Raw genomic sequence first — 12,140 nt, forward strand, 5'->3', positions numbered from 1 at the left:
ATCCAGATAGCAAATAATCTGAATCCTCAAGGGAGCTGTCAAATAACTTTCTAGAATCCTCAGGGGAGCTACCAAATAACTTCCTAGACCCATTCAACTGAGCTCTACACCAACCTTTACGTTTAAACTTTGAGCACATAACCATGTTGAACTTTGCAGGACAATACTTACCACTAACCACCTTCCTCTTACTCTTGATGCCACAGAGAGCTCTGAGTTGACCATCTGTCTCCAGTAGCCCATATTCAAGTGGGAAAGTAAAGGATAAGGATAGGAATTTTACCCACTTGAACGTTGTGTTGGACGGTAATGGTCTTGGGAGAGATATTTCCAATGAATTTGCAAGCTCCACTCCCTTGTGCTCTTCTCTGACAACTTCCACATCTTTGTAATCTTCTTCAATCTCAACCTCTTCCTCTTGGTAGCTTTCTGCCAATTCAATCTCTTCTTCATTGCTCACCAAGGGCATGGGAGGTTGTGCCTCTTCTTCTTGAATCTCCATCTCTTGATTAACCTCTTCCAAGTCTTCTATTATGACATGCCTTGGAGGTTGTACACCCTCCTCAACATCAATTTCAAATACCTTGGAAGGAGGCTTTATGACTTGAATTTCCCATGGAGGTTCTGCATCTCCTAAGTCTTCAACCACTGCCTCATCTTCTTCTTCAATAATTCCGGCTTTCTCCACTTGTTCCAATATCAAATCATGCTGCTCACTATCCACCGGAGTGCCCAATTTCTCCCTCTTGCTACGTTCTTCAGTAGATTTCCCACATGAAACCATGGAGGGTCTTTGAATGTCTGAACGTCGGAAGGGTAATTGATTTCTTTCTTGATCCAGGTATTTAAGTATGAGATCGTATTCATCCTCGATGATTTTCCTTTCAACTATTTTGTCACCTTTAAGCACAAAATCCTCCTTGTTGTCTTCTTTCACTAGTTCTTCAACCGCGCTGTCAACCTCAAGGGTGTCTACTACCTTCACCTTTAGTGCCTCCTCTAGCTCCTTATGAAGTATGGATTCACAAAGATGATCCCTTCTCTCTCGTTCCATGTCAATAGTATCATTGGGATCATGTTGCTTTTGGATTGATGGTTGTGGGTGCTCTTCCATGGATGGTGGTGATGGGGTGGAGAGATCATTCTGTGGTTGAAAAGGAAGTGCACTAGAGCTTGAGGGTTATTGTTGAAGGTATTTGGTGGTCTGATTTGGGCGGCGAGAGCTTGTATAGTAGAGTTTAGATCAGCAATTGCTTTCTCCAAGGAGATTTGGGGTGGATAGGAGGGTTCACTTGTTGAGAGAAAGGGTTCATGGTAGAAAGGTGGTTCATCTTGATAATGAATAGGAGATGGTGTATATTGAGGTGGTGGTTCTGTGTATGGTTCATTTGGCTCATAAGGTGGTTGGTATGGTGGGTACGGGTTAGGATCGTATGAGGGTGTTTGGTAGTAAGGGGCTCGTGAGTATGGTGGTCCAAGGCTATATTGAGGGGGCTCATAGGCATATGGTGGTGGTTGTTGATAATCAGAAGAATGCTCACCATAGCCATTGCCTTGATATGCATTACAGAACGGTTGTTGATAGTCCATTGAAGGTGGTTGTTGCCATGAGGGTTGATTAAATCCTTGTGGCTCCTCCCATCTTTGATTGTTCCAACCTTGATGCCTGTTCTCATTATAATCTCCTCTTCCTGCAACATAGTTGTAACCAGACTCATAGCCAAGAGGGTGAGAGTTCATAGTAGTAGAAGAAAATAAAAATAGAAACTAACAAAAAGAAAATATTTTGAAAAAGATATAATTTTTGAAAAAAAAAATTTTTGAAAAATATTTACAATAACCAATAATAAGGCACACGTTTGCAATTCCCCGGCAACGGCGCCATTTTGACGTTAGGATTTTTGCTAGTAAAAAATTTATAAAAATATTTGCGTTGTAGATATAGCTTCTAAACTAACAGAAATCCCTTCGTGCAAACGTTTTGGTTGTCACAAGTAACAAAACCCTTTAAAATTGATAACCGAGTATTTAAACCTCGGGTCGTCTTCTCAAGGAATTGCAGGGAGGTATGTTCTTATTATTGGTTATGAAAAAGTGTGTTTTGGGGTTTTGGATTAAGGTAAAAGGTTAGTTGAATGACAAGTAAAATAAAATAATAATAACTGTAAAATAAACCTTTGGCAAAGTATAAGAACTGGAAGTCCTATCCTAGTTTATCTTTATCAATTGTGATGAGAATTGGATTTTTCTCCCACTTTGTTAACCTCTAACTATGAAGGTAAGTTAAGTGGATGAATTAATTTTGATTCCTCAGGTCCTAGTCTTTCCTTGGGAAAAGTCAGAGTTATTGGAACTTGAATTAATGAAATGAAGAAATCCAATTTTCAATCAACAATGAGTTTGATAACTCAAGAGTCACCAATTATTTAACCAAAGCCAAAAAGGAAAACTATCTAAATTAAATAAAAAGCATTCATAAATAAAACAATCATGAACTGAAATATCTCAAATAACATTAATTAAGAAAATCAATCTAAACATGGAACATTGAAAATAAATAAATACAAAGAACATTGAACCTGGGATCGAGAGTCACTCCTCCTAAAACTAAGAAAAGTCCTAAATCCTAATTTCTGAAAACTCTACCTAAATCCTAAGAGAGAGGAGAGAACCTCTCTCTCTAAAAACTACATCTAAAACATAAAATTATGAATTTATCAGAGCATGATGAGTCTTTGCAAGTTCCCTGACTTTAATCTGTGTTTCTGGGCCGAAAACTGGGTTGAAATGTGGCCCAGAATCTCTGCCAGCGACTTTTGTAATTCTGCAGATCGCGCACGCCACGCGATCGCGTCATCCATGCGGACGCGTGATTCGTGTCGTCCAGGCTTCCGCGTCACTTGTGCTTTTCCAATCCGCGTGGTCGCGTCGCTGATGCGTACGCGTCACTTCTCGCTGGTCATCTCCTCTACTTCTTGTGTTCCTTCCATTTTTGCAAGCTTCCTTCCCAATCTCTCACTCATTCATGCCCTATAAAGCCTGAAATACTTAACACACAGATCAAGGTATCGAATGGTAATAAGAGAGGATTAAGATTAGCTAAATTAAGACCAAAGAAGCATGTTTTCAATCATGTAATAATTTTAGGAAGGAAATATAAATGCATGCTAATTATATGAATAAGTGGGTAAAGACCATGATAAAACCACTCAATTAAGCACATTGTAAACCATAAAATAGTGGTTTATCAGATAGCTTGGCATACAATTTCCTATTCTTTAGGATTTACAGCAGTGTTCGCAAGTGCTCCGCATGCTCATCCTCTGTCTTAGAGTAGATAAGAATGTCGTCGATAAACACAACAACAAACTTATCCACATATGGGTGGAAAATCTTGTTCATGTAATCCATGAATATCGCCGGAACATTAGTCAATCCGAAGGACATCACTGTGTATTCATAATGACCATACTGCGTTATGAAGGCAATTTTAGGAATATCATCATCTCTGACCCTTATCTGGTGGTATCCGGATCGTAAATCAATCTTAGAGAACACATCGGCTCCATGTAACTGGTCCATCAAGTCATCAATCCTTGGCAACGGGTATTTATTCTTTACTGTAATCTTATTCAGCTGCCTATAGTCAACACATAAGCGCATACTCCCATCTTTCTTCTTCACCAGTAGCACTGGCGCGCCCCACGGAGAAACACTCGATCGGATAAAGTTCTTTCCCAACAGATCCTCCAGTTGAGACTTCAGTTTGGCCATTTCTAGATGTGACATCCTATAAGGAGCACTCGAGATCAGTCCAACCCCAGGCACTAATTCAATAGCGAACTCCACCTCTCACTTAGGCGAAAATTCATCAATATCGTCAGAAAACACCTCCGAAAACTCACACACTATCGGAATTTGCTCCAAGCTTTGATCATCACCCGAAACACCCACAGTTAACAACAATATTCCCTGGCATTCGGCCCCAGAACAATTTACTGTCATGGAATTCAAATAATAGCTATTCGCCACAACCGGTCCTTCTGTATCTTCTGGCATAAAACACACTATTTTCGTGGAACAATCAAGTAGAACATGGTTCTTGGATAACCAGTCCAACCCCAAAATGAGATCAAGATCATTCATTAGTAGACAAATTAAGTTATGCACGAAGTCACACTGTTGTATCCGAAATGGAACTTGGGGCACCCTAACCTAGTCATCAAAGCCTCGTGGGTGGCATTATACACCTTTAAATCATATCCCAGGACTACTATTTTCAATCCTAACTCATCAGCCTTCTCAAACGCACTAAAAGAATGTGTAGCTCCAGAATCAAACAAGGTATTCAAAGTTTTACCAGCCATATCACAATTACCTATGATCAATGTCTCTAACCCCTCAGCGCCTACCGAAGAAGTAGTATATACTCTCCCTGGTTGCTGCATTCTGCCTGTCTCACATCTCTTCTTCTCTGGGTAGTTATTAGCCAACTGTCCAGGCTATCCACAGGAATAACAGACTCCAGTCCCAAACCTACATGGCTCTGAATGGTACTTTTCGCATCTGTCGCAACTCAAGTCCTACTGTGGCTGCTTTCCCTATTTTCTTCCCTAATTGGCACTGACATTTGGCCTCCTAAGGTTGCCCTGCCCCTGATTATTCTGAGGGACAAAGCCTCCATGTTTGAATTGTTTGCCTCTAGGTGCAAAATTCCTCCCCGTAGTCCTCTGAAATGGCATCCTCATGCTTCCCTTTTTTGCTGCAGCCTTCCTTACATACTCTTCAGCTACGTTGCTCTTATTCAAAAGCTCAGAGAACACTTAAATCTCTATAGGTGCTACAAAGCTATGAATATCGCTCCGGAGACCTCCCTCAAACCTAATACACTTTCACTCAGCAAAGTCCTCAGGAGCTCCCTGACAGATGCGTGAAAAGCGACACAATTCCTCAAACTTGCTTGTGTACTTAGTAATGGTCATCTGGCCTTGTTTCAGTTGAAGCAGTTTGATTTCCTTGGCATTTCTAACTGAGTTGGGAAAGTATTTCTTATAAAATTCTTCTCGGAACAACTCCCACGAAATCACAACTCCATCAGGCTGCAAAATACGCCTCATGCCCTGCCACTACTGTTCATCAGAAAACCTGCTGAGCCTGTAATGCTCGCTCAATAGCCTGTATCCATTTATCAGCATCAATAGGATTCACGGTCCCTCTGAAGGTCAGCGGGTGAACCTTTAGGAACGAAGAAAGTGACATAGGGCTATTATTGCAATTATTGCCATTATTTCCATTATTAATTTGATTTTCCAGGGCTTCAGCTGTCACTTGCATTGCAGCTGCCATATTGCCTAAAGCAGCCATGAAGTCTACAGGGTTAGGAGTATTCCCTGACGCTTCAGGTATAGCATTGCCTATTCTACCTCTACCTCGCCCGCGTCCACGTCCGCGAGTCGACATCTGGTCCCTATACACACCAAACAAGTGATATCAAGTTGATCAGTCTCAATATCACAAGTCTAGTGCTTTAAGTCCCAAATGCATGCTCACGAACATTTATGCCACATATATCAGTTAGATATCCTACTAGCGCATAAACACACACACAGAGAATGCACAGAAGCATAGTCAGTCCGTCCTCAGGCTCTACAGGAATGAACTGCTCTGATACCATAATGTAACACCCTACTACACAGAGTTTAACACTTAAGTCATAGAACAGAGGTAGTGTGGTGTTACGAACCTCTAATCAAATAAATAGGTACATATAATAGTGAAAACAGATAATATACGAGGAGCCTTGAAAACGGGTAAACAAAAATCGCAAAATAAAAAGCGCAACGCTCAAGGAATAAGATTACTTGCGTGCTAAGAAACCTAGTAGATAAGGATAAGAATAAGCAAGAGAGTAAAGAAAGCCAAAAATACATTATAACTATCTCCTAACTCAGCCCGCGAAGCCAAGGCTGGCCGGAGAATATATATATATATATATACATAGGCAGGTATCCCAAAATACTCAAGATACAGAATCAAGCCCCTAACTCTCCTGTAGCCTCTAAGAGGAGCAAAATAAACAAGTTTCTTGGAGAGCAAACTAAATACACATATACATATATACAAGTAGAAACCCAAAATACACCCAGGAACTACTTTGCTTCAAGGATTCAGACGTCTAGCGAGGAGCCTCTCGACCTGCATCTGAAAAACAACAACACAGTATGGGGTGAGAACCGGAGGTTCTCAGCATGGTAAAGGTGACACGTGTATAATAAATATGGTCCTGGGAATAATTCAACAAATTCACCATCCTTCCATCCTTCTGTCATCCATAATTCAGTAGAGACAAGCAACTAAACAAATTCACGCACAAGTAATAAGCAGATAGGGAAAGTAGCAAGTATAACAAGTAGTAGGAGGTATACATTCAATTAGGAAAACCTAGGAAATGCATAGAAATCAAAACAAACAAATGCACATGATGCATACCTGTCCTATGGCTGATGAGACTTATCTGTCGGTTATCCAGCCAACCCGACAAGTCTGAAAACCTTAGACTGTCCCCCGTCGCGCATCTCCATGAGTCTATGCATAGATTTCACATTCATATATCATTGAAATCACTCATTGGGGGCTATCCATATCCAGGAATTTATACGTGCCCAGTTACCTTTACGACGTAGGGTCAACAGAGTATCGAGATTCAACCTTGAACACGTGGTGGCAAGCCACGGTTCTTACCCAGGGAAACTCGTATCTCAGATTTCATCATTCATAATCCATTTCATAATCATAATCATTATTTAATCATTCATCAAAGCCATGGCATATTAACTCCTTTCATTCACAACTCCCCTTTCACATTTCTCATTATATTTACCTCTTTCTTCACTCCCAAGTTACCTCAAACTTCTATCTTCTGCTATTTACTAAACTTACTAGTAGGATCTAGGATCAACAGGGAAAAAATAGGGGGTTTAGGGTTTAAAATCATGTTTAGAATAGAAAAAATAAAGGTGCTGGAAAACAGGGCGTGTGCGTACGCACACACCTGTGCATGCGCACAGCTCAACAAGAAAGCAGCACGTGTGCGTGCGCACAAGTGCGTGCGTGCGCACACATCATTTGGTGTGCCAGCGCCTCGCATGTGCTAGCGCCACCAATAGAAGGCCCATCTTGGCGTGTGCATGCGCACAGGGGCGTGCGTACGCACACTTTATAGAAAATACCAGGTGTGCGTACGCACAGAGGCGTGTGTACGCACAGGTAGATTTTCACTTCTATTGGGTGCATGCGCACGGCTTTGTTAAACCCTTTCTGCTGCAACTTACAAAAATTCAATTTTTCGCACCAATTTTTCGGCATCTACAACTTCCTCTACAAAATTCGATTTTCTACAAACTTTATATCGATCTCAAGCTTGTTAAACCCTCTTTAATTTTAAACAAATTTCATATTTATTCAAAATTTTTGGAGCAAGATATGGACTTCTGAAGTTCGTCAAAATTCACATTTTACCAAAAATATCCCAAACCCCATTTTTCACCAATTTCTCATTCTCTACACACAAAACTTGTAGATATACAACACAACAAGTCTTATTCTATCATCAGCAACCATTAGCACATCAATGTCCATACCATTCCATAAAATCCACACAATGATCCCAATATATCAACATGTATCACATATAACAATTCTTCAACATATATGATCCTTCAACACATATATCAATCCTTCATTAATAATTACAAGAACACTTATTCAACACCAACAACTCATACTTATAATTTCCAATACAATTTCAACCATAAATTTATTCAACATCTTCACTAAACTAATTATTTAATGCATTTAACCACTTCAACTTAACATATGGTTCTCTAGCCTAAGTTTTCACAACACCTTAAATGTTAAACGCGCGAAACCTAAACCATACCTTGACCGATCACTTTATTCAATCCAAGGCAGCCTTACAAGCTAGAACACAGCCCTCCAATCTCAAAGAAACCAGCCACAAACTGAGCTTTAATCATCAATAAGCCTCCAAATACTCACTTTTCAATCCTAATGCATATATATGAACTCAATTCACACCTAATCACATATATACTACAAATTTAGCTTCTTCATACTAAAATCAAAATTGATTAGGGTTTAGGTTACTCTTACCGTACTCACACGCATAGTGACTCAAGCCCAATATGCTCCGGAAGCTAAATCGAACCTAAAACACCAAATTGTGTAAGATTATATCACAAGGGTTCAATTTTACCATAAGAAAGGGGAATAGAGATTCTGAAATGAAAATGGAGCTTACCGATAAAATTGATCTAACAAAAATGTAGAGTTCGACGTGCTGAACGTGTGGCCGCGAACGGTGCGGCGATCGGAGCTCAAATGAGGAAGTTATGGTGGATCAAGGGTTGATGAGGGTTTGGGAGTTCTTCCTCCCCAAATCTGTTGGCTTCATGGTGTATGAAATGAGGAAGAAGAAGCTTGTGTTTCTTTTAAATTATGGGTCCGGTTGGACCCATGGGCTCAGTTTGGGCCCCGATTCAACCGGTTCGGCCCATCCGGTCCAACTTTGGGCCAAATTTTTCAAAATTGGTATCAAAATTCTCATTTTGACGAGCTCTATCCTATTTTGATATTAGTTTTGTATTTTTAATTTTTCTAATTAAAATTCAATTTATTTACTAATTATTTTCCGATTTTAGCGGGGTTTACATCAAGTGCCAAAAATTGAGTAGAAGAGAATTTATGTGGATAAAATTAAGCTAAAGGAAGAAACTTCTCCTTATCAAATGCAAAAAATGAGTCACCTGGATTCAAACAAACTATACAAAGAAGTAGCTCAGTATTTACCTAAGTAAAATGATTGTTGACCTCTTAAAATTGTCCATCAACCACTTGATAAAATAATTCAACTTGAAAATGATGTAAATTTGAGACCTTTTAGATTTTGTGTCATGATCTTCCTTGTGTTACAAATATGTAATTCATATTTGGAACAAGAATATTGTGACTATCACAAAATAGTGAAACTTCATTGAGTAAAGAGGACCAACCATCGTCTCTTATACTTTGCAGTCGTTGCTTGGACACTTTAGCCAATGTCGTAGCATTTATAATGTCTTGATCACTTCTTTGTAGAGCTTGAGACAACTTATTAGTAACTCCTAATATACTTTTCATCAAATGTAAATTGAATACAAATTCAAAAGATTGAATATGATTCAATAATTGACAGGCTTCAGCTCTTTGTTCAGGATTATTTTCATCTTCCTCAATCACTTCAAGAAGTTCTACCACGGAAGAAAAAATAGAAATCAAGCTCAGTATTGTACCATAATGTGAGCCCCATCGAGTATCACCTGTCTTTTACAATATTGTTTCTTGATTTAAGCCACGCCCACTAGAAACATCTCCGTTTTGTAATGCAACAATTGTCTTTTGTATTTGACTTTCACGAAGCATGTCTTTACATTTACAAGAAGCTCCAATAATATTGCACAAAGTAGCAAGCAAATTAAAAAGTAGTACAATTTTGACCTGTTTCTTTGCAGCAACCACAAGTGCTAATTGAAGTTGGTGAGCAAAACAATGAACATAAAAAGCACAATCATTTTCTTTCAAGATCAAACTTTTTAAGCTATTAAATTCTCCCTGCATATTACTAGCTCCATCGTAACCTTGTCCACGTATTCTTGCTAAGCTTAAACTATGCTTTGCTAATAAAGACTCCAAAGCTACTTTTAACGACAACGCATTTGTGCTAGAAACATGGACAAGGCGAAGAAATCGCTCCATTACAATCCCTTCTTTATTCACATACCGCAAACAAACAGCCATTTGTTCTTTAATAGAAATGTCTCGAGCTTCATCAACTAAAACAGCAAATAAATCATCTCCAAGATCATCAATAATAACTTTAGTAGTTTCACTTGCAGCAGCTCTAACAATATCTTTTTGAATTTTAGGTGCTACTAGTTTAAGGTTTTCACGAGCATTTTTGAAAACATGATCAATCTCTGTATTATGTTGAGCAAGAAAGTCAAGAAGCTCCAAAAAATTATCTTGATTGTCTGAATTGTGCGATTCATCATCACCACGAAAAGCCAATCCTTGTCGCAATAAGAACTTAATGCACTCAATTGTTGCTGTTAAGTGAGTTCGGTAATCTTTTTTAGCTTGGTCTGAATGCTTTTGAAAAACAACTTCAATACGTTGCTTTTGCTTTATGAGTGCTTTGCATTTTCTTCGAGCTTGATTATGAGCACTATCATGATTTCCAACATGTGTTTGTAATCGCTCCTTCTTTTTCCAATTTAAAAATCCCTCTTTTACAAAAGCATCACCACTCGCACCATCAGGTTTCATAAGATATCAACAGAGACAAAAGACAGCATCTTTTAAAATACTATATTCCAACCAATTGCCAAATTCATTAAACCGATCAGCATTAAATCTACGGAGAGAAGTTCCAAAATATGTTTGTGAAAAATCATGTTCTCTTGGTTAACAAGGACCTTTTTGCAAATAAGCTCGTTTAACTTCATCTCTGTCATTTGGATCATAATTTGAAATTTTGGGTCGTTGTCCAGGATCAGCTACCAGACTTTTCACATTGAATTCTAAGAATTTCTTTTTATTAGAAGAGACTAATGGAGTGACTTTAGATTCTAGTGGTAGCTTTCTTTTAAAATATTTTTCCATTATATTTCTAAAAATAAAAAATATATTCTAAATTAGTAAATTGATCAATTCACTTTAAAAATTTATATGCAACAAAATTACATATAATAGAATAGAACGAAAGATAAATAAATAAATAATAAGGATCACTAAATTGAGAATAAAATAAAATATATAAATTCATGAAGAGAATAAAAAATAGATTAATACCTAAATTATAATTGTTTGAATTAAAATTTGCAATTGAAAATATCAAAAAGAGAAACAATAAAATTGAAAGATACATAAAGTTATAGAGAGCTATATAAAACAAAATAGAGAATTTAAAATTTACCTTTTGATGAAGTGAAGATGACTACTAGATAAAGAATAGAAAAAGAAGGATGAAAATATGAAACTAAGAAGAGGGTTTAAGATAATAAATAAGTAGACGGCTGAGATTTGAGAATAGAAAAAGATTAAATTTGATTAGGTTAACTAATAGTCAAAATAATAGAAAGATAAAATAGGTTTGGAGCTTTTAATAATTGGATTTAATTTATTTGTAGTGGGAACATTTAAAATTTAAAATAGAGACATATTATATATATATATGTTTAAAAATATGAAATCAGAGTGGGGCAAGTGCCCCCCCCCCCCATTATGCTTCGGTCCGTGCCTGATTACACCTTAGTTAGTTTGCCAGCAAAACTTTACAAATAGATATAAAAAAATATAGTAGTTTCCAATATTGCATTCTCTATAAACTATATATACGCTGGTTTTGTAGAAGCTTCTATAATACATTTCATGAAAAAGTTCTACAACCCTATAAATTTTTCGAAATAAAGATACCAAGGCAATTACAATTGAATTAAAGCTTTAAGATTTTCATATATAAAGTTTGAGCAATTTTTTCTAATTTATTATAGAATAGAACGGCCCCCCTTATGTAGCAGGTATTTCACCAGGATAGGATATCATTGACTAAAATATTTGAAGCATGACAAAATTAAAAAATAAGATTGAAACTATTATTGATGAATTTGAAATTAATTTTTTTAGAGTTGATTTGATTTGATTTGATCTGAAATGAATTGGAAATAAATTATTGTGTGTTAGAATTAATGATATAAAATTTTACAAGTTGATATAATAATTTAATTTTTTATTTACAACTGTTTTTTATTACTAATATTCTTATTTTTAATATTGATATCTAAAATATAAAAATAATTGTTTACATTTTAACACATCAAATCATTTTAATTCTAACCAAAATTTATTTTAAAAAATTAAATAATTTAAATTTAGTTATAATCTTAATTAATGGGATTTTTAAATCAAATCAATTTTTATTTTAAAATTAAATCAAATTGAATTCAATTGTTTAACATGATTAAAAATAAAAATTTTCTTACAATGGTGAAGTATATATTTAAAACTCGTTTTGAGAGATGAGT

General features: G+C 36.8%; 1 protein-coding gene across 1 annotated transcript; it reads right to left on the bottom strand.

The window, feature by feature from the left end:
• Positions 1-9,384: 9,384 nt before the first annotated feature.
• On the bottom strand, positions 9,385-10,383 carry LOC112726536 (uncharacterized). The gene has a single exon (XM_025775994.1). It carries the CDS (start codon positions 10,381-10,383, stop codon positions 9,385-9,387), a length of 999 nt encoding a protein of 332 aa, XP_025631779.1.
• Positions 10,384-12,140: the final 1,757 nt, after the last annotated feature.

This window comes from Arachis hypogaea, chromosome 1 (genome assembly GCF_003086295.3).
Source record: "Arachis hypogaea cultivar Tifrunner chromosome 1, arahy.Tifrunner.gnm2.J5K5, whole genome shotgun sequence".
In the NCBI taxonomy this organism is placed as follows: domain Eukaryota; kingdom Viridiplantae; phylum Streptophyta; class Magnoliopsida; order Fabales; family Fabaceae; genus Arachis; species Arachis hypogaea.

Coding starts and splice junctions, on each gene's coding strand:
- LOC112726536 (XM_025775994.1), bottom strand. CDS start 10,383: ATGAAACCTGATGGTGCGAGTGGTGATGCTTTTGTAAAAGAGGGATTT.